Source organism: Chanodichthys erythropterus, chromosome 3, assembly GCF_024489055.1.
Source record: "Chanodichthys erythropterus isolate Z2021 chromosome 3, ASM2448905v1, whole genome shotgun sequence".
NCBI classification, from domain to species: domain Eukaryota; kingdom Metazoa; phylum Chordata; class Actinopteri; order Cypriniformes; family Xenocyprididae; genus Chanodichthys; species Chanodichthys erythropterus.
Window position 1 is genome coordinate 33,443,141 of NC_090223.1, and position 24,518 is coordinate 33,467,658.

Sequence of the window (24,518 nt, forward strand, 5' to 3'; positions counted from 1 at the left end):
TTGCTTTGATTTTTCATTAAATGAATCATGTAATGCAATGAGATTCATTCATTTTTATACTTTTTGGAGCCAATGTAAGTATATGAAAATAAAATAACATTACAGAAAAACACTATTTGAAAGGAATGTGAAATCATATCATATCTGGCATCAGAGTAATTTGCCATTTCATATCCTCTGCAGCGTTCATAAACAGTGGATTCAGGGCATGCGAGTTGAGAACGTTTTTCACACACGCACAAAGCACATTGGTGAAACTGCCCATTAGCCCTAAATGCAAATGCATTTAACCCTCTGTGTTACAGTGTTGCTTTCTGAACATTATTTATCTATTTAGTATTTATAGTAATATGATTGTACTTAATGTAGAACACAATTATGATTTCATATGTTCAAACAAAGGTAAGGATAAATTATAATGATGTGGTCAGTTTTAGTTTAGTTTAAGTTTTACATTTATAAATATATTAATTATAATTAAAATATTTAGAGGTGAAATGTATACTTTTTAAGAAAAAAAAAAACTTTTTTGATAATTGTCCCACATTCTATTTTTAGACACTGTTTTTATTGGAGCTATTTTTATGTCAAATAGGGGGAAAAAATTATGTGTGTATTCTTTTTACTAAAGATATGATGCATTGCAGAGCCAGTTTCTTAGAAATTATGGTCTACTCACCTGCATAGAATTCTGGGCTGTAGACTGCACCCACGACTGGATTCAACTTCCAGCCTAGACAAAGACAGAGAGGAAGATCTGATATTAGCCACCCTCGGTCTGCACTACAAAAATTCTTCTCAAGACAAAGAGTTGGATTCTGGTTAACTAGAACCTCCAGGCCCATGCGTAATGATGTCAGTAGAGGGCTGACCACACTAAATCGCTACTGTCATCCAGAGCCAGGATAGGGCCCGGAGTGGCCTGACAGATTTCTCTCTAATTCTAACCTCTACAAATGGCCTGTCTGTTTAAGCTGATTTAAAAAAAAATCTTTGGATATCAACTGAGATCTGATCTAAAAGGTTGTCTCAGTTTTTCACTTCCATTTAAACTTGTGGGTGAGGAAAAAAAGAGAGAAGAGAACTGCTGGGAAAAACATTTCAGAGGGTACTCAGAAAATCGACAGTTACAAGCACTCTTCTTCTCTGATTTTAATCTGTAGGTCCGTGGCTACAGGAAGTGATTTAGTTTGTTCAAAAAAAAAAAAAAAAAAAAAAACTAAAATTTCCTGCCTGTGAAGTTGCATACTTGGTATGAGGTCTAAACTTTATCCTGTATACTGTATAATTTCAATATATACAGTGGGGTCCAAAAGTATGAGACCACTTGAAGGGAAAGTGGTATTCAAAATGTAATTTAAACCTGGAAATAATATTATTATTATTAGTATTATTATTATAAAGACCCATTAAATGAATATGACATATTTAAGGTTCTGCACTATTTCTAGGTTGCTAATTAATTGAGTAAATCCTTGTCATCTGCACAAGATGCTCTTTGGATTATTTTCAAATCATGCTGAAGTGCTGCTGTCATTAACTCCTTCCCCACTACTGACGGAATTTTCTGTCATCTATGACAGAGTGCTTTCCTGCCATTGACAATTCATGTTTTCACTGTAATATGGTAGGGGGCGCTATTACGCATCTTCTGATAGAGTACAGAATATCCAGATCAAAATACAAGCAAAAAAGGAGCAGAAACAAGGGATAAAAACATTGCTTTTGCACGATTTTCTCATAACGTGATTTTCACATAAGAATTTTTTTAAACCAAAGGCTCTGTTCATTATTTTGATATATTGCATGTTCAGATATTCATATGACAAAATATTCTGGAGGGCAAGAACGTTTTGTAAAAAGGATAAAAAATTATTTGGTGTGGAAAGGGTTAAAGAAATATCAAGTCATAATTTTGCTTAAATTGTTATATACTGATGTAAAGGAAAAAAAAAAAAAATACAAAAATACAAAATAGAAGCATTTTTACTTGTGGTCTCAAACTTTTCAACCCCAAATGTACATGAAATGATACATGAAATAAAATATGATTTTATTTTATTATTATTAAATTTTACACTCAAAATATTGTATATAAAATAAAATACAAAATATTTACTGAAATAATATAAATATTTTGTTGGTAACTAACTTTTGTAAATACATTTTTAATAATCACAAAAATATCAAGAGGGCTTTTTCTTACCGTTTGCATATGGGTTGACGGTCTTTTTATTCGTCATTACCCGTGCTGTTGCATTGTTAACCTGAGTACAAACAGGAGCGTGTGAGCAACAATCGTACTGAGGCTAAAGCTGTAAATATTGAAATATTGCATGCAGTACAGTGAAGATTTTCTAAATGATTATATATCATAACAAACAGTTAAAGAAAAGTGGTAAGACATATAAAGCAAAGAAAATATATGCAAAAGTCTCATCATAAAAAGACTCGTCAGCATGCGTCATCAAATGATGATCAAGTTGAAGGAGTACATGGGGAAAAAAACAGAAACACAAAATGCACTCAACAAATGAAAGGCATCGAGTATGAGACAGCATGCAGTGGAGAGGGAACGACTAGGTTAAAAGAAAAACAAGAGAGCGTAGGAATGGAAGGAAAAAAAAAAACGTTTGGCATTGCGCAACATACACTAAACCTTCAGAGTTGAGGTACAGTCGGAAAACAAAGCAACATTTAGCATTCAACACTCCAAGAGCCTTGTGCTTCATCACAAGAATAATAATCAGAAAGGAAAACAAAAGAAGTAATAACGAAAGAAAATCATTCAAGCCGAAAGAACAGCTAACAAAGGATATAAAAAAGAGGGTGCATTATTTAACATAATCATGGAGTTCAGAATCTGAGTAGGATGCGCACGATTCAGTTCAATCCAATCAGAGCCTCTCAGGAAGCTAAATGTTCACTCAAGTAACACGCGTAACAAGAGAAAACAGCATCAAGAAACTCAACATCAAGTCAAAAAAACAGTCACGAGGTATCAGCGCGGAGTTCGTGAAATGGCAGATGGCTCTCTCCACTTACCATTCGCCGCCATCGCCCGCATGTGTATGTATTGTTACCACGGTTACTGAGTTTGGTGAGGGGCCTACCAGCTACCGTTGGAAAAGGGGGGAAAATGAGAAGGCAAAATAGGCAACATCTTACTGAAAGACGGCACCACGTCACATCCGAATAACTCTTAAAAATTGAAAAAAAAAAAAAGCTGCAAACAAACAAACAAACAAACAAAACAAAATAATAATAAAAAAAAAAGCACAGCTGTTAAATGGGAATTGGCTATAAGGATGGTCACTGTCGTTGCAGATCAGCCACCTTCAGTGACTCTTCTAGACTGTAAAGTAAGTGTCATTTGAGCTGTAGATTTAAAGGCTTGAGTTTGAGAGCAGCTCTGTCTAATAGCAGCGTCTTCAGGCCAATTAACAAGCGCTGCCGGCTTCAGGCCACTTTTAGTGCAGATCCCTCGTCAACTTTGCAATAAGGCCTCTGGCTATCATCACACAAATGCTGTTTGCACTCTGCCTGATGACTTACTGCACCCGTTTGCTTATTAAGCCAAAATATGCTACAAAAAAAGAACTAAAAAGAACAGAAAAGAATCAAATAAACACAAGTGAATGCCAACTAAAGCAAACCAATTAGATAACGGCGAGCACCGTGTTAAATCTGACTTGAGATCTTAGAATAACTGAAACGTATTAGGGATACAATGGGGGGAGGGAGGGAGGGAGGGAGGGGAGGAGGAAAAGAGGGACAGAGAGAGGAGCACACGCAGGAAAAGACGAGTGATGCGTCTAAAATAGTGAGATGAGAGTGAGGCACATACTGACACACAAAAGAGAATTAAGGATAACAAGAAGAACGACAACAACAAACAAACAAACAAACAAACAAAAAAATGAATAAAACAAACAAAAGAACAATTGAGAAGGGAAATATTTGTTACATGCACCTCTATTTTACGACCTTCTACCACCGTGCCGTGTAATTTCTCTCTGGCCCTGTCCGCATCGGCACTATTTTCGAAAGTTACGAAACCAAAACCCTGCATGCAGGTGGGAGAGGGGAGGGGGGAGAACAACATGCACATTATTAATTCAGTCATACACCCAAGAAATCCACTGTGGCTCTACCTCTGCCATTCTCACACACAAAAACAGCTGCTGCTGCTGCTGCATTTACCCCCTTTCTCTTTCTCCTCCTCTTTTCTCCTGCACCATGCAAAGCATCGAGATTAACGATAATTTACGGGTTCTGTTAGAACCTCTAAGGAGAAATGAAATAAAATAGCACGTCTAAGAACGTAAAGTCACTTAAATGAAATGTAAAAAAAAAAAAAAAAAGCAAACAAAAAAAAGACTATACCTTTAATAACAAGTCTTAGAGTAAACAAAATCTATTGGAATAAAATAAACGCTGTCATTTAACACTCTATAATGCAACATAAAGAAAAGTCATTACAAAAGGAAAAAAACAACTCAAAAGATAAATGATAAAGGATTGTGAACTACAGAACTTGTTAACATGCATCATTATCTCCTCCAGCTGGAACAGAAGAACATAATTCATATTTCAATAAAGAAAATTGTTTGTGCACAGGAATGATGCTAAGTGTCATAACACTGAATAACGCTGTCAATTACGGAGCTCAGCGGAGAATGTTCTTCATTTGACACCATAACAGAACAAAGACAAGTGCCAAACACATTTCCACACACTCCATTGAACAGGGCACTAATAACTCTAGCACAGCAGCTGATATGAGATTGCATTACATACGTTAACATGACTACAACAAGCATTTGTTTTGTACAATACAGGTACTAATTCATCACTGGATTCTTTCCCTTTTTAAATAAACATGATGTTCATTTAAGCCTCTAAACTCACTGGACTGTTCTGATTGGTCAAGAATAAGAGCATGCAAGGGAAGTAAGTCACACACGTACCTTTGATCCTCGTTCATTAAATATGATTTCAACATCTAAGATTTTACCAAATTGCTGGAAAGAAAACAGAACACAGATCAGATATACTGTCAACATTTAATTTGACATGTAAACTCACTTAATCATTTTACTTAAGTTGCATTAACCAACACGTTTGAAATGTTTTAGTTCATCTAAAAATCACCAATTATTTATCCTTTTAATGGGTCACTTATTATCCAATTCTTTTTTGTCATGCGAAAAACAAATCTTTCGGTCAAAATAGAGCCTCAAGAAAAAAAACTGATATGAAAAGTTGAACTAATATTCATTTAAAATGAATTCTCAAAAGCTCTTTTTGATTTTGACTTAAAATAAATAATTATACACAATCCAAAAGTTTGGGCTAGGTAAGATTTTTCTTTTTTTTTCTTATGCTCACAAAGGTTTCATTTATTTAATCAAAAATACCAACGCTATCTCATGACCAATTCGTATGTATTTTACGACCTCACTCGTACGAATTTATACGATTTGTCTAAACCCCAATGGGGGGTAGGTTTAGGGGCGGGGTTAGGTCATTCGTACGAATTCATACGAATTTGGCAACTCGTAAAATGCATACGATTTAGCAAAAAACACACTAATTCATACGAGTGAGGTCATACGAATTCGTATAAATTAGCCAAATCGTAAAATATGTATGAATTGCAGTGAGATCGGGTTGAAAATACAGAGATATTGTGAAATATTATTAAAATTTAAAATAACTGTTTTGTACTTGAATATATTTTAAAATGTAATTCATTCCTGTGATGGCAAAGCTGTATTTTCAGCATCATTACTCCAGTCTTCAGTGTCACATGATCCTTCAGAAATCATTCTGATATGATGATTTGCTGCTCAAAAAACATGTATTATTATTATCATCAATGCTGAAAATGCTGCTTAATATTTTTGTGGAAACAAATTTTTTAGGACTCTTTGATGAATAGAAAGCTCAAAAGAACAGTGTTTATTTGAAACGTATTGTAATAATGTGAATGTAGTGATATGTTTTTACTGTCACGTTGTCACCTGCGAAACTATGCATATTTTGTTCCATTCAATATTCAAATAAATTATTCAGTTATCCCCTATGGAGCTACCAAAACAAGACTAGACCCAGATCACAAATTAGACAGTACTCAAACTTCAAATATCACAGGACAAGCAGAAGGACAGCACGTTAGCACATGCCTCAGACACCTGTGCTGGCGTAGCCACGGTCTGCTCTGTGCTGGGAAAGTAAGAGAGAGAGAGAGAGAACAGGTACTTACACCAAACATTTGCCTGAGGTCTGGATCTCTGAACCTGAAGGGGATGTTAGAGACGTGGAGCCTCTTGGGCTGCGTTTTGTTTTCTGTGTTTTCAGATGACTGTGTTTGCTGTTGGCTGTCTGTCTGTGCTGAATCGTCTGTCTGCTGTGGAGGAAAAAAGGGAAAGAAATCAGGGAATATCAGTTAGTAAGACAGGCAAATTTTGATGCGCCAACTGTAAACAAACTCAAAAAGCGAAGATGCGCTTTTCAGAAAACCAGCTGTCTTTGCACACAGGTGTTGGCCGTGTCACTGATGTGCTGCAGTCAGGATGTACAGTCTATCGTGCCTGTACCTCCAGGCGCTCCCACGGAGCCAGACCCAAAGCCTTGTTTTAACAATATAGCTGGTGAAAACTTTTACTACCTGTTCCTGTCTTCCCTTCTCAGGCAGATATGAAAAACATATGTAGAGCAAGCACACACAAAAATGAACGTTTGAGGCGTAGTGTGTAATGCGGTGTTTGCAGGGGTTGGGGCAGTGCATGGGTGGCAACTGTGGGTGATATATGACATGGCTGCTTCACTATATCTTGCTTTCTCTCGCTTTCTCTGGCCACGCATGACTGCTGGCTGCTCCCTGCAACTATGTGCCTCGCAGTCTGGACTGCTGCCTGGGAGAGAAAGTGGCCTAGCCCTGGGAGTGTGTGTGTGCGTCTGTGTGTTTTTCTGTCTGACTGTATTTGTATGACTTAGCTAGTGAGAGTATTGCATTGGGAGACTTTGCTTTCTATTTTTCTCCCATGTGTACATTTCTGTGTCAGTGGGCGACTTCCAAATGGCATTTTTGTGCCCTTAAAGGGACAGTTTAACCAAAAAATAAAAATCTGCAATCATTGCAAACCATACTTTTTTCAAAGAGATCATTTTTAAATATTGAAGACTTTAAAAGAAATCCTTAAAAAGGATGCAAAAGCGGCATTAAACCAAAAGTATTATAATGAACACTCCCAATTTTTTTTAAAAAAAGAGTATAAACAGTAGGGGTGTAACATTGTATCATGTCACAATATAACGTGATACAAAAATGCAACAATTTGTATCGTGAATAGTGACAATATGTGTATTGTATAGTTCCCCCAAAATGAAAATTACTGTGCGAGAAAAAATCCAAGTTAACAGAGTGTTAGTATCATTACTACTACTACACTAAACTACTATATATAATTTTGAATATAATGTATAATAATGCAATGAGGGAATATTTGTGGGTCCTGATAATGCCAAATGTTACAGATAGTTAATGTTTAAAAACAGGCTCAAAACGAGTAAACGCTCTCTAAAACAGCTAAATTCGACTGAAACATTAGCAAAAAGGCCTAAAACTATTGAGTAGGGATGGAGAAATGAAGCCTATTAAATCTTTGAAGCTTTTCTCTAAATGTTTCGGGAAAGGTTAGCATCAAGAGTGTCGAAAACAGCGCCATCTTGTGGCAGGTAAAAAGTACGGCACCCATAAACTTGAGTGCGCAGTTCTGTGCGTACCCTGAGATAAAATCCTGCAGGCGCCCCTGCATGAGGGTTCATTACACCCCTGATAAACATTAAAAACAGTAATATTGTGAAATGTTATTTCATTATAAATTGATCATTATAAACTGTTTTCTATTTGAATATATTTTAAAATGTAATTTATTCCAGTGTCAAAGCTGTATTTTCAGCATCATTACTCCAGACTTCAGTGTCTCATGACCCTTTCTAATAACCATTCTAATATGATGATTTGATGCTCAAGAAACATTCCTTATTATCAATTTTGAAAACTATTGTGCAGCTTAATATTTTTTCAGGATTCTATGATGAATAGAAACAGCATTTATTTGAAATATTATATATATATATATATATTTATTTATATATATATATATATATATATATATATATATATATATATATATATATATATATTTATTTATATATTTTGTAACAAAGTCTTTACTTTTGATCAATCTAATGCACCCTTGCTGAAAATGTTAATTTCTTTAAAAAAAAATACAGTGTATACAGTTTTGAATTATCTTTCTGTGATGAAAAGGTCAAAATGTAAGCCTTTATTCACTTATAATATTATTATATTTACGTTATTTACTTACTTATATTATTCTGCTTCAGTAATATGTTAACCACTGATCATTGAATCAGTCGAACTCCAGAAGTGAATCATTCCAAATTATGATTGAATCATTCAGACCAATTTTGTGAACTGAATCAACTGATTAATTTAAAAGATCCAGTTAAAAACAATAATTCATTCACAACAAATGATTCTGCTCTCAAAAATGTGCATTTTCATTTTCACCTCACCAAATGTGACATCAATTGCTTTACCCTCTGGAGTGAGGCCATAGCGGTGCTCACTTGAATGCAATTCACCCATTATATGTATTAGCATGAGCATGTTCACATATATGTGAATTTATGTCCATTTATTTTCCTTTGTAGCGCTTGAGAAAGTGAAGCGGAGGTTCTGCCTCGAGCCTGCAGTTATGCCCAGGGATATTTTTTAAACTTTCTGCTTGCTGCAGCTGTCCTGTCATGCTTCAAGCCCTCTGGAAATCATATTGTCTGGAACAAAAGAATGACTGAGTCCCAGTGTAACAACTGCCTCTCTGACATTACAGATGCTCAGAACTGTTAAAGCAAGCTTCACTGGAAATACTGGCAATGGAACGGACCGTGTGTCTGTGTGCATGCAGCATTGTTATTTAAATCAGGCGGTGCTCAGGGCGACTCTGACAAAAGCGGCAACAGAAAGATTAAAAAGGCAAAGCTCAAATGAAGAATAAAGAACAGCTTGCTGGGACTGTAAATATGAATATCGTGTCATCATAATGTTTGTACAGGGTACGATATACCCACCCGACTGAAATGCAAAGGTGGTGGGGGGGGGGCATGAGAGAGCACTTGAAAAATACTAGTCTTTCAATACATGAAAGGCTGCAGAAGTGCAAGGGGAAAAAAATCTGTCTTGTGTTATTACAAGTCATAAACAAAAGAACACCCACTCCTCAAGGCAGAGAACAAAGAAAAACGGAAGATAAAACGCTAAAGCAGTGTAGTAAACCATCCAATGTAAAACTGACAAGATGTGCGCTGTCTTTATTGCTTTAACAAAATTGCACTTTTCCTATAGCAGGAGGCTCGATTTAATGGCGTCGTGAGGCAAGCGGCCCTCTGCAGAAGAAACAACCGGGGTGTTATAATTGGAAATATGCTTTTCCATTTACTGCTCTTTCAATAAAAGTATGGGAAGGAATGCAGCAGGTCTTTAGGTTGAGGCACGGCATGGTTGGCAGCCATATGTGCAGTTTTAGAGATCTCATTTCATGGTCCGTGCATATGGCTGCCTTAATGGCTCAATTAATTGATTCCGAAATCAATTAATCGATTCGCCCCTGTCTAGTTGCCTTGGGGAGCCGGAGGCCACGGTGACTGATCTCAGGGTGATGGGATGAGACGGGGAAAAAGGAATAAATCTATAGGAATAAAATAGGGGCCAGCGGCAGAAGCAAAACGCATTTTGAATCATATTCACAGTCCGTGTTGAAATATTCGGGCATCAAACTTGCCTTGAAATCCTGCTTTCATAATTCAAACATGGGAAGCACAGTACGATACTTCCAATCGTAACATATCACGATCAATTCCAAAGGGGCATCAAAAAGAAGGAAAAAGAAGTCCACTGTGGCCATTTCTAGGGAGCCAGAGATTGTGCTGCTCCCTGTAGGGAGGAAAGGTGAGGGAAAGATGGAGCGATAAGGACAGGGATGTGAGGGAGGACAGCGGTTCAGCCTGGGAGACCTACTCAATTACTGATTGGGGACTCACAGAGTTGTGAGTGTTTACCATTCATTGATCTCACACTGAGTGTTAAACGGCAAACAGTGACAGGGCTGCCGGTGTGTGCTCTGAGCACACACACACACACAAAAACACACAGCCGCTGGAGTGTAAGAGCCCACACGGACACACATATGGCAGCGCTGGACAGAAAAAAGATAACCTCACAGTGAGGACTTGGAGCGTAAAGTGCCAGTAAAATAATTTCTTTTCCAAGGAATTTTTCAGTGTGGGGGAATGTGGAATAATTGCATCAGCCATCATTGATCCATGAGGGATTTTTTTTTTTTTTTTAATAATGTGTTTGAAAAGAGCATGGAGAAAGTTGCATTAGCCTACTAAATATACATTTCGTAAAAATGTATAGGGGAATTTAAGTATGTATTAAAGTCCCCCTGTGGCGAAAATCCAGTTTTTAATGTTTATTTGTCTGTGTGGTGTTTTTAATATGCTTTAAGACAAACCATGTGCAAATTCATAAGTCAACACCATTGCGGAGAATTTTCTCTTTAAAACTGCAGTGATATAAAGACAGTTTCCGAAGCGTGGTCTGAAATACGTGTTTCTTACGTCACAAACTGCCTTGTAACCAATCACGTATCATTAACTATATTACCATTCTGAAGCAGTCTCAAAAGAAGCCAGGTTATCCCGGTATATTTTTCTGTTGATATGAAAAATTGGGTAGATTTAAGATTCTAAGTTGTTAAGCATTTGTAAGGATAGGGCCTACTGATTTTTAGAAGGCAGCTGTCTGACTCTGACATGGCAAATGGGAACATTGGGATTTGTGTAACATTAGTAACACATTATTAGCTGTTTGATAACGTAGTCAAGAAAAAGGCTTATTATATTAATTTCAGTTATGTGTCTGATGTTGTAAAAACCGATACCACTGTGCAGCGTTTACCTCAGTAAGCTGACCGAGTGGATCTCTGAGCTCGTGCGAGTGAGTGGAGGCAGTTTTTCTCCGCTCACTTCTGGACAACTAGCGCTTCCTCTCAGCACAAGTTTGGTATTGTTTTAAAGCGCAGCATTCCAACTTTGTGAATGTTCATAGCGATGGCCTGAGTCTGAACCAGTGAGATGTGATTATCAAACTTATGCTGATTTAAACAAAATGATCTTAACCATGCTGACTGACAGATCTGATATACACATAGGCTATACACAGAATTACAGTATTTCAAAAATCTTGGTGAGTATTCACGCAAACATGATCTGTTATGTCTGAAGTGAACGTTTGGTGAACTGTTCTGGAAAAACATCTGATGTATAACATTATATTAGATCCGTGTGATACAGTAGGTCTTAATGTATAGGCTGTCTGTTTCATTAACGTTAATCAAACAATTGTGGAATCATAGAAAAAAGTTGAATATATATATTTTTTCCTATAGATATGGGTTTTGACTTGGTTTGTGCCAAATTTGGTTTTATTACCAGGGATGTTAAGGGATGGTTGCTAGGTGATTTTGGTTTGGAATCTTCAGAAAACTTTAACTCCATTTTTCTCAAAATTGACTTTGCTGACTCTATCGACTTCAAACAGGTGTAGCTCAGTCTTTTTTTTTTTTTTTTTTTTTTTAACCAGCACGCACGAAAAAAAAAAAAAAAAAAAAAATATATATATATATATATATATATATATATATATATATATTTACGTACATACACACACACATATATGTGTGTGTGTGTTTGCGTGCGTGTGTGGGCAGGCGGGGGTGATTTTTTCCCCTATACATTACTTAATGAAATGTATATTTAGTAGAATATATATATGTATACCTAAATATAAATATATATGGCCAGTTACCTACTTAACCTAAAAGGATAGGATTGTTTTTCATTCCTTTCTCGGAACAATTCTGGGATGTGTGCCAGGTAAAAATACAGCCTGTGTGTGTGTGTGTGTGTGTGTGTGTGTGTATATAGCATGCATACGGCTGACAGTTTACATAGCGTGCCATCTGTGCTGCATTCTTCTCACTGGCAGAGGACTCCAACATAGAGGGGAAAACAATAACAAACAGTAAAAAAAAGGCCTCCAGTTAATCTTTTTTGGTATCAAAAGATTCATTAATAGTCTTTAATAGTCATATGCATTTTTTGCTGCATTGTTGGTTTTACATGAGCAGAAAAATAAAAGACAAGCATTTGGGAAAGATAAACCAGCCAAAGCCACAGCGCTCAGTGCGCTAGAGTGCTGCGTGCTCATTTGCGAAGACGTTCTCACGCACAAACTGCATAATAGCTCAGAGCTACAACACTGAGGGTTTCCTGCACTCAGTGAATCACAGAGGCAAAAAAAAGACAGATAATGTACATCAGCGATGATGCCATTTTAAGATTAGCTATGTTCAGCATAGCAACATTACTAGGATGAAGCACAGTAGCTGTCTAAGTCAACCTCCACTATCATCTGTGAGTCTACAACCATCCGTCGACCCCCAAAAGCTGCACCAGAGGGGTTGAGAGGGGGACGTTCTGCAAGATGTCTGCCCTCTTGCGGGTATAGCCCTTTCCACACATGCCCTCCCGAAAGGAAAGGCAGCTCTCACTCTGCCTGAATAAGGATGGGCACGCCGGGGCCGTCTCTCTCGGGAGCACATGGGGGAAGACGGCCAATGAAGCGTGACAGGAGTCAGAGAAGCAAACCGACACACTGAGCTGACATACACGCCGTTTGAGACGTCATTTTCAGAAAAAAAGATGGATGAGAAAATAATCAACAGATTTAAAACAAATATTTTTAAGACCAAATAAATCACTCATCTTTCTGAAGCGACACTATCCAACAGTGACACCTACAGGCTAAAGGTCACTTGAGTGGAAGCAGTACCTCCATGTCACTGTGATTGGCTGATTACAGTCAATGAGATAATGGCAGGCTATCATGTACACACAGTGCCCGCAAACCGTCATGAATGGGTCAAACTGGCGGCAATGGACGGGCTAATTACAGAGTAAACAACTCACCCACTCGGACATTACCACTTTCTGTATTGTCCGAAACTAAATGAACTTGAAATGATCTGTGAGTGGGCTGATTTTAACAACCACTCAGGTCGGTTAAATTAAATGTCCACCTCTGCGTCTGTGACCATCATTACACCCGTGGTGTTTACTGAGAATCTGATGACTAATGTCCTGAAAAGAAGGTGACAATTAATAATAACAGCCATAACAAATCTGTTAGCAGCAGAAAATAATTAAATCACAAACTTATATTTTGGTGTGACATGGTTAATAAAAATGTATGTTAAGATAAACATATTAACACATTGGTGACATTTTATAGTAACACTTTACACTAAGGTCTCATTTGTTTACATTAGTTAATGTATTAACTAACATGAACTATCAGTGAGCAATACATTTGTTACAGTGTTAACTAATGTTAACTAATGAAACTAATGCCACCCATTTTACAATAAGTTTAAATTAATTAACATTAGCAATGTCATATGGTATAATAAGCTAAAAATGAACATACAATCATCAATTTAGGATAATGTTAATGTATTAATAACTGGTTGTTCATTGTTAATACTAAACAAATCTTCCCCTTGAAATTATAAGGTTCTATCTGACATTTTTGATTTATTCTGTGACAACTTATTTACATTATGTGATTTTTTTTTTTTTTTTAAAGTTGTGTACATTTTGGGACTTTTTACTTGGAAAACAAAAAGCTTCAATCTACAAGGTCGAATGGAATGCAAAAACTTTGAAGCTCAATATCTCAAAACTGCTCAGAATGCAGACAGAACCATTTAATTCCAAGGGGACGAAATGTTAATTTAAGCAACTTCATATGCTAAAAATGTATTGGTATACTGTACACTACAGGGCTCCAGACTAACATTTGAGAGCAGCGGCACTGGTGCCACTAAGTTCTACAGAAGGTGGCCCCATACTGAACCAAGCGTGCCACACGAGTCCTGAAAAGTAAAGCCAAAGCATCTCAATCGCCCCCAGCTGGCTGGATGCAGTATAGGTCATAAACCCCGCCCTCTCCATGTAATGTAATGGGACGTGAGACAAACTAAACAATCAAATTACACAATAAATATTTTTTTCCAAAGATGGTTTCTGTAATTTTAGTCAGTTTTTATCACGCTGATGTTAGTTCAAGTGTTCGTTCTTTAAATAAGTTTATTTTAGTTAAAAGTTAAAAATGCGAGTTTTGACTCATGCTGAGATTGTCAGCTTCTCTGAGCGAAGTAGTCACGAATCACCAACAGACTTTTTTCTGGATCTTCGGGCAGTGATTGGAGCTTCAATTTCCACATTTCCAGTACTGTTTATGTCACACCAACAAAAATAAGTTCTTCTGCAGTGAACCGTATTAACCAAATCTGTAGGAGTGTGGGCAGGACCTTGATATCGTGGCTCCATTTCGTGCTCACTACTGAGCAGACTTGGGTTCCAAGTTCACTACTGCGCAGACTCGAGACTCAAGATGTCAGCGCCATATTGGCACACTGGCAGCTTCACTTACTACAATGGAAGAGAGTGAAGGTGCGTTTTTTTACAGTCTACGTACTGAACTGACCGACAGCTTCAGTGATTATAAAAGGAGCACTCTTTACTTGCTTTCTGTGTAATTCAGTCACAATTTGAAGTTTTTGTTTTTCATGAGACTGTGACTTTTCCTACTTTTCCATATATTAGGGAGTCTATAAATGCTCCTCAGCCACCATCTAGTCGTAATTTATGTTTGTTTTTAAGTGTTTGTTTTGCCTAGAATCTTTAAACTTTTAGTTTTCCAAATCATCACATAAAAAATAACATTTATAATATTTAGAGATTTGAAGTGCTGGAAAAAATGTGAAGCCCTTTAAAAAGTCCCTGAAACATACTTGAATTTCACTCTCAAAAATTTGCATGAACCCAGAAATGAATAATGTCAAAGCATTCGACTATTTCTCCCACAATACCATGGTTTCAGTAAGCGTTACTACATTAAATCAATGGTGATTTGTGGACTGCAGAGCCTTAACTTGTTCATTAACGGCACTGTGGTTTCCACATCAGTGCTATTTGATCTGATATCTGTGGTCTTAAGCAGAGAATTCTGCGCTGAATTTGAATGTTTACCACTAGATCTTGCAGCAATGTTATTAATTCTAAGGCAAATTCAAACGCTTTCTCACTGGTGGACTGTAGTAAGCAGTGTCGCGAGAACGAGATCGGTGCGTGAGCACGCCTGATCTGAGCTTGCGTTGCGCTGTCTATTATTGCTCAGTGTTGATAAACAGTCTGTGCTGCGCAGCTCAAATGAGTAGCACTGAAACAAGATTGGGAGCTCTTATCAGTTGTGCAATGTCGTGGTCGCACCAGTGTGACCTCTAACACAATTTAGTCGCACTGGCAGAAAAAAAGGTCGCAGTCTGAAGCCCTGCACTAGTGCTCAAAAGTTTGCGGCCGGCTGTTTTTGAAAGAAGTCTCTTATGCTCAAGGCTGCATCAAATATACAGTAATATTGTGAAATATTAATACAATTTAACATAAGTTTTCTATTTAATTATTTTTAAATGTAATTTATTACTGTGATTTCAAAGCTGAATTTGCATCATTCCTCCAGTCTTCAGTGTCACATGATCCTTCAGAATTTTTAATTTACTAACATTAAAATTTAAAAATACCATTCTAATATACTGAAGCCCCATTTACACTATTCAGTTTTCATTTTAAAATGGCGTTTTAAAATGAAAATGACCCTCGTCTACACTGGCGTTTCCACAGCGTTTCAGAAACAATTTCCGTCTACACTACACATCCAAAAACACATGACACATGACCGTTCATGCACACTGGGCATGCATCTAGAAGTGTAAACAGTCGCCTCTTGCGCATGAAGGCAGCTGCAGTCAGTATTAAAAAAATGCAGAGTTTAACTGCACAATGGCTGCTAAAAATGACAACAAAGCCAGCAAAGATTGCAATTCAGTCTCCATGTAATTGTTTACACAGTTGTCAAGGATACGCAGAGCGAACGTGGGCAGCCACGCCATCGTTTTCAAAAGTCTCCGTATACTGAAACGCAACCCGTTCCAAACTAAAACAGGTTCTGCAGAGTTTTCGAAAGTCTCCGTTTTCTAGGTCTGACAAGTAAACGACAAGTGTAACTGTAGCAAAACTTAGGTGTTTTAAAACGAAAAGCACTAGTGTAAACAGGGCCTGATTTGCACATGTTGGAAAAAAAATGTGCTGTTGTGAAAGCCAAAAACAGCATTTACTTAAAAAAAATACTTTTATACCATTGTAAATGTCTTTACTGCCATTTTAAGTCACTTTTTACTGTCATCGTCAGTATAATTAATCCTTGCTGAATAAAAGCATTAATTTCTTTGGAAAAAAAAAATAAAAATACTGACCCCAACCTTTTGAACAGCAGTTTATGTAGAAATGAACATTAACCTAGATTAATATATGTATTGTTCATTGTTAGTTCATGTTAGTTATTGCACCATCTAATGCTAACAAATAGAAACATATTGTACATAGTATTACTATAACATAGTGTTACTACAATATTATCGGTTGCTTGTGGAAAGTAAATACTGTTCCATATGCATTCATGAAATCCACCACAAGCTCTCTCACACTGACCACTGACAATATGGCACTGCACTCTATCAAAACAGCAATGAAAACCATCTAATACTGTATAAAAAACATGCCTCTGGGGGCTGGATTGTTATCACCTACTTCAACAAACAAAGAAAAGAACTAGGGAAATATCACAGTCTAGGCCACTTTTGTTTGCAGATGAAGGATCAGTTGGGAGAGGAATGACTTGGATCTAAAAACAGCTTTAGCAAGATGAGGTCATAGCTTTGGATGTCTGTAAAGTTTTGCTTTTCCTAAGCTCAGAAAGTGAAGGAAAGAGATCGAGAGAGAGAGAGGGAGAGAGCGAGGGAGAAGGAGAGAGGCAGGGGGGAAAATAATGGCTTTTCCAGATGTGGTTTTGCTCCCTTCTGCTCTGGCAAAAAAAAAAGAAATTTGAACACTAAGGTAGGATAGGCAATGAAAATCTGGCCGCTGCTCGCAAGAAAGCTCACATTTTCCTTCAAATCAGTGAAACGGTTTAAACATTCTCTCTGTATAACAAATAGTATAATTATGGGATACAACAGGAGTTTCTCCTAAAAAATGGCAAATTGTTTGCACTTCCTTAGGAATGGTTCACCATGGTTTTCCATGCAACACAAAAGTAGACATTTTTGTAGCACATCTTGTGCCATATGACCTAGTAAACACGTTTAATGCTAAACTGTAACATATTTAGAGATGACTGTAGCATTTTCAGGATTGTAATGTATTACATATTATTAGGGGAAATAAGTGCAAATATTTGCTAATTTAGTTTATATTGTATATATTATATTATTATATAACTGAAAATCATAAAAATGGGCCATATTGCCCCTTTATCTGGGCCAAAATGTCCCCTAGTCTCTTCCTAGTGTCATCTGATTGTTGAAGAATATAAAATACACATTTGATACCATCAAATTTCAATATCCTAGTCAAAGGGATACATCTGAACTCTACAAGTTCTCTATATAATGATATGAATTATCCATATATATGGCCTATATTGCAATAAACTAACAATTCACACTGAATGATTCTACTCAACTGACCTATAGGTTGTGATGAATAATGAAGTCTGAAATGTATTATATAATACATTTACGTATTAAATATTTGAATGAGGAACAGACCAAAAGTCATTATTCTGATCATTTACAGCTCACTTCACAAGCGTGAGAAAATAATGACATAACTTTGATTTTTGGGCGAACTATTCTTTTAATAAACCAAAGTCTCCGGCTACTTCTTGTTACTGTGCAGAATTGCACTGAATCGTACAATTTTAGAATAGAAAGCGTTCTTGAAATTATTTTAAAAACCTAGAGGGAAAACCTCCCCAAACTAAATTCAGCGAGAGCACTTTGTACTCCGAGTTGGTGAAATAACACAAAGATAGTCAATTATTCATGGAAATGCCCTGAAACATATGAAATATTAAGGCGGGCTACAGCGCTCATGTCCTTGGAGGGCAGATCACGGAGGGCACCTCAATCCACAGGAAAATATAAAAAAACCTGAACCGTGACGAGCAATGCCATCAAGAAGAGTCCGTGATAGAGAAAGTGAGAAACACAGATATATACTGTAGAGAGAGGCGCTTACTGTGGCTGTGCCGGAGACCGCCTGTACGCTGTTGTCTGGTCCGCTGGGCTCACTGTGCGTCTGGGCAGGGGGGTACATGTTCAGCGTGTGCTCTGCCACGGGGGTCTGGCCCGGGTAGTCTGGAGTCGGGTGAGGGTGGGACGGCGTGTACTCAGTAGGAATGCCGTTCTGAGGGGGAGCGAACTGGGCCGATGGGTAAGGCTGGGCCATGGTTTCTGGGGGTGCTGGGGCGTCTTGATTACCCTGAAAAAACAGAACAGCAGCAAAATATTAGTGATATCTTAGTATAGTTCACTAAATGACCAAACATACAGTATGTGGACACCTGAACATCACATCCATATCTACATTTAGTTTCAAAACTATAGACTTTTATAATGATTCTGTGCACTTTTAGCTGCTACAACAGCTATTTATTGCAAACTTTTTATCTTATAAATCTAATGGATGTAAAATAAATGCTTTGGTAAGTTGTGGATTTTAATTCATCTTATCTTTTTTTTTTTTAATCCACCAAATAGATTCATTCAGATTCGTTCACTGACCCCTTATGCAGTTAGTTACACCAGGTGATATTGACAAGTATCTCATAACTCTCATGACATTTACATATAACAAAAACATGCATGATAGTTTCTTTGTTTAAAGACATACTTGTTAATAAAAGGACAGCATCCAGTTTGAACACAAAAAACACATTGTCTGCAAATTCATTCATGAAGTTTCCACTTTAGTCATATTGGCTTTAGACTCACTACTACGTTGTTTTAAATACATTAATGAAAATATTTTAAAATATATTCATAGAAATGCTTTATCCTTGTGTTTGTCGGATAATCAGTCTAACGGATATTTGGTTTCTACTATTCGGTAGAATTCATTATCTGTTTTGAAGTTATTATTCACACCTTTCTTAGTATTCAGCTTCATCCCTATTTTCCATCTGATGTTGGATCATGGAACTTGTTCTCATTTAGACACAAGAGGTCAGACAAGACTGAATACTTGGTTTTATGTATCAAACATGCTCATTATGTGTACACATACTTTTGGTCCATATATGAGCACCACACACACACACACACACACACACACACACACACACACACACACACACACACACACTCTCTCTCTCTGTGTGTTAAACTATTAGCGAAGCACACGCTTGCCTTCAGACACTAGTTCTCTCATACAGCTGGTCCAATTAAATTACAGTGTTAGCATGCACCGGACCGACAACAAATGAACAAGCACACCCACAGACAAATGCGTTCTGTACACAACGCTCATCAGACCTTTATCTCAGGAAGAGCTTTCTTATTTGATCAGGACCAATTCATCCACCTCCCAGCACCCAGATTATCCACTTATGTATGGAGACGTCTCTCTACCCCACACACCAAATCAACGCTAAACCGTCACTCTGCATGCCATGCCCGAGAGACTAAAAAGCTGGCTAAATTAGCGCTCGCTATCAATAGAAAATGGAATATTAGCAGAATGAAAACACACAACAGGCCACATGATGCATGGCTGCACAGATGTTATGTGAATTTATTTATTTATTTTTGTTTTTTACATATAATATATATAGCTTTATTTCAGTTTTTTTTTTTTTTTTGTACAGTAAAACTTTTATTTCAGTTATTTTTTTTTTTTAGTAATTTTCATTTATGTTTTTAAAGTTTAAGTTTTTCATTGAATTTTGTTTTGTTTTATTTCAGCTTTAATTTCAATTAATTAACACTATTTTTAATAGTTTTAGTTAACAATAACAACATGGTCAGGGGTTTTTGACAACAGTCAATAGCTGACATACTTACAGATTTATAGCTATAATGAGTGTGGATAGTATAGCTCAGATAATTCGACCTTGGAAGAATTTGAAGAGAAGTGTTTCCATTCATATCTTTGACTTGAAGAAAGACTTCAGTTTGCTCAGATTTTCCAAGATACCAAAGAAACACTTTTAGGAGAAAAATCAGAGAAACAGATGACTTATAGGATAGTTCACCCAAAAATAAAAATTCTATCATCATTTACTCACCCTCATGTCATTCTAAACCTATATGACTTAGCTTTTCTGCAAAACAAGATGTTTTGAAAAATGTTTTTTATCCATACAATGAAAGTCAATATGGACGCCATTGGAAGACATTGGCTGCCGTTTCATGGGTAAAAAACCCAGACATTTATTTTTTTCAAAAATATCTTGTGCTCTACAGAAGACAGTCTTACAGGTATGAGGAATGATAAGAGGGTAAGCAAAACAGGACATAAATTAAATTTTGGGGTGAAATATCCCTTTAAGAAAGTACAAGGAGACAATGTTCTGTTTGCTCTCCATGTAATCTAACTGCAGTCTATCAGAAATTATTGAGATATTAAAGAGATCTAATTTGTTATTTTTGCTTTTTACAAGAGGAAACACTTCGTGACACACTTCATACACACATCTTCTCCAAGCCAAACCATGAGTTATGTAGGCAGAGAGATCCCAGCACCCACAGGCCTGTCGAGAACACACTCTGACACGGGACAACTGCACATGATAAAACAAAGCGAAATACATTCTCCCACCACTTTCTCTTCTCTGACCATAATGCCACACTACACTGAACACCCCCTACGTAAAAAGCGTAGGATAAAAGCAGAGAAAGTACATAGTTCTATCTGTGATTTAAAGGAATATTCTAGTCTAAAATTAAAATCTGTCATCATTTACTCACTCTCATGTTGTTCCAAAACCACATGGCTTTCCTATACAACAGCATACGATGGCTCTGTATGAGGAACATGCTGAAATTTAATTTGGGGACTGAATTGTTTTGCTTTAATTCTCCTTGGGTTATCATGAGTAAAGTAGCGATGCCAAATATTTGATAAGTCAAATATTTTAATAAATAAGTTGAATGAATATAAAAACTAGACTAAATAATTTGTTCAAGTTCACCTCACTGTCTCAGTGATCTGGTGGAAGACAATAAATGAATACTAGATATGTTAAATATGACTTATATAGCATATACTGACATTTAAGAACTTTTACAGAATTGTTGCATCCTTTTTGAAGCTTGACAGCTCCAGTACACCATGGGTTCGATTCTCAAGAAATGTCTGAACAAAAATGTATACCTTGAATGCAATGTAAGTCACTTTGGATAAAAGCATCTCCCAAATGTGTAAATGTAAATACTGAAAAGAGCGGTCAGGATGTTCTTTAAAAAATTCACCTTTTGGATTCCCCAGGAGTCAGTCACACAGCTTTGGAACAACTTGTAAATAATGACAGGATTTTCATTCTTGGCAAGTCGAACGAGCCGAGAAGAGCCAGGAGGGAAGCCGCAACTTGCTACTCTGTAAACGGGACCTTGTAAAAAAATCCCTGCTGTTCCTTAAGCAGATGTTACACACATCACGCTGTTTCCCATTAACACCATCAGCACTTCGCATAGCACATTGATATTCAAGAGCAGGCACACCACGCCATAATTAGACTATCATTTGATCAGGAGTGCTAAACTCTTTATGCACAAGTGTCAAAGACGTTAAGGGGAGGGTGGAAGGAAAGTTAGCAAAAAGACAGAGGTGTCTCCGCGAAGCGGGAAGCCCCTGTCGGCGCAAGTCTGCTAGGAGCTCTACATATGCGGTCATTATAGTCGTGCCGTCGCTGAGATTTTTTGGAGGCCCTCATAAAATAGCTGTTGGCAAACACTGGGAGAAAAAATGCGATGGCAGACAGTCAGGCTTAGCTAAACGCTTTGGCCTCCACCCTAATGAGAACCACATTTGGAGGACTGAAATATGTTTTACGTGGCAGCGCGCTGGATTCATCACTTCACTGTGCTCGGCTTCCAGGCAAACACTTAAACATACGCAGCTATAAAAAGTGGCTTTGTTTTGGTAAAGGGCTTTTTACGACACTTTGCGAATATAATTTCGCACACGACGAGACTACTCCTCCCTCGCTCTCTCGTAGGCGAGAAGTCGCTCTAAATTTCGCATGTGCGTGAATAGACACAATCGCGATGAGTTTAACCGCATGCTAATGCCTTAAAAATGATGGAAAGCCAGGTGGAGCATAGTAGCACTAAAGCGGTATGTGTCAAAGTTCTGAGCGGTAGTGTTTGACTATTATGAAGCCAAATAAACCGTTTGAAATGCGGCGAGTCTAACTCTCGCCTGCCTCACTCACTCTCTCAGGCTGGATGACAGAATCCGGCTCATTTAAATGATCGTGGCTGCCAAATTAATGAGTTTAGCCACCTAGACCAACACGAAACAGAGCTTAGAGATGGACTGGAAAGAAATGAGAAGGAAAGAGACGGTGAAATGTGTGAAAAGGGAGATGGAAAGCAAAACAGCTGCTGATAAGGCAGCCTGAAAAAGAGTTGCTGAAGGGGGCTCCCTCTTTCTTCAAAGCGCACACTCTCTCTCTCGCACACACACACACACTCGCTCGAACGCTGTCATACACAAGCCACTCGCTCTACTGTGCAGCCACAGCACAAAAGGAAGACGGGCAGGAGGAGAAAAAATGCAGTAATGCGCTTGGTAAGCAGAATAACAGGGAAAAAATACCTGTTCCACCATCTTGCTCCCTTTTTCCTCCATAAACTAAGCAGCTGCCTTAGTCCCAATCCCTGCAGCATCTGCCTAAAGCAAGCATCAATTATAGATGAGGGTGTGTGTTCACCGCTGTGTGTAGCGAGAGAGTGAGTGTGTGAGTATGTGAGTGGGAGGGAAAGGAGGGGTGGAGAAGGAGGAGGGAACTAATGCAAGCAAAAGCAAAGCTCCAAAATTTCTCTCTCTCTCTCTCTGTTCATAACTAATGTGCGACCCTCTGAAATGTTAGTGATTCAGGCCATTTGGCGAGCATGTAAACTAAATTTAATTTAGAGCTGTGATATAGATAGTGAAAAGATGTGAAAGCTGCGGCTGTTGTCTGTCTGTGAATGTGTAGCTGATGGATTTGTATTGTATGCTTGTATCTCTGATGGTGAAATAAACACTAATCTTTTTGAATCCCTCTTTTTTAAATATCGGTTTTAAACTATGAAGTACGGAGCCCCTAAAGGGATATGGTGATGGGAAAAAAATTAAATGGGAAGAAAAATTATATTTCAAAGCTTTTGTGTCTTCTAATTAATGCTTTGCGTTCGTTTGCGAACCTTTTGAGTTTTTTTCTGTGAGGGAATACAATGTTTCTCAGGGAACGCAAACGTTTTTGCGAGGGAATGCAAAGGTTTTGCCAGCGAACACAAAGTTTCTAGGGGGAACATGAAGTTTTGCAAGAGAACGCAGAAAAAAATTTTTTCCTCCCATTTATTTTTTTTAGGGGCTCCATAATGAAGATACTATTTTAGTCTAAAGTATGACAATACAGAATTATTTAAAAATCAATATATTCTCTAAAAACCACAATTTAAAAAAAATAAAAATAAATCCATTTATTCTCTGAAAACAAGTCAAATTAATGCTGCAAGCAGCGTTGAAAGGGCCCTCGCACCTGAGGCCACCACCACTCGGTGGCCTTAGGAAAACAGTAAACAGTGGGTGACAAATATATTAGAAATATATATCAAAGTCATTTCGATGTGCCACACTCCCTGGTGCCAGCTGGTGGTGCTTTGACTATAACTAAATTTTGGCATGTAGATGTTTTCAGGCCAGGGAACTTTCAAACATGTGAAGTTTGTGGCAGATTGGACATTGGACGTGTATATTTGAGTTACAACAACTTCAAGTTTCATGATGATAATATCAAGATTATATTATTATAGGGAGATGAGAGGGTCTGTATCTCTTACCATTGGAGAAAGCGTAGCGCTAACTTAATCACGCACGGCACCTCTCAGCCTATCGTGTAATGGCATCTGGTCTCCCTTCCTGCGTACTGTCAGTCTTTACCGCAGATGCAGTGTTAGCATTAGCATTACGTTTTTTTGGCTAATGGTTGCAGGCTTGTCATCTAGTGGCTTTGATAATATCATGCTTCAACACTCAGCTAAGTGTTGCTAGCATGTTTTAGAAAGTTTGTAGCATGTTTAGCACTCAATTGTATATTTTAGTACGTTGCTGCTAGTAGTGCATCACACTGTTAAACAACACTTCCTGTTGGCAGTGGGTGGCGCTATTACTATAGCTGAATATTATCATGT

At 37.5% G+C, this 24,518-nt stretch overlaps 1 protein-coding gene across 6 annotated transcripts in view; it reads right to left on the reverse strand.

Moving 5' to 3' along the window:
* The window catches only part of rbfox1 (RNA binding fox-1 homolog 1), a 132,644-nt gene that overhangs the window by 32,414 nt on the left and 75,712 nt on the right, over window positions 1–24,518 (reverse strand). For 3 of the 6 annotated variants that reach the window (XM_067374024.1, XM_067374032.1, XM_067374050.1), the window contains 6 exons: window positions 18,358–18,600; window positions 6,269–6,412; window positions 4,971–5,024; window positions 3,974–4,066; window positions 2,207–2,267; window positions 680–733 (listed from right to left, as the gene is read on the reverse strand). In XM_067374024.1, coding sequence (XP_067230125.1) covers window positions 680–733; window positions 2,207–2,267; window positions 3,974–4,066; window positions 4,971–5,024; window positions 6,269–6,412; window positions 18,358–18,600 — 649 coding nt within the window. Of the gene's footprint in view, window positions 1–679; window positions 734–2,206; window positions 2,268–3,973; window positions 4,067–4,970; window positions 5,025–6,268; window positions 6,413–18,351; window positions 18,601–22,938; window positions 22,972–24,518 lie in introns of those variants that run through there. The other 3 variants (XM_067374041.1, XM_067374068.1, XM_067374059.1) reach the window with 3 other exon arrangements.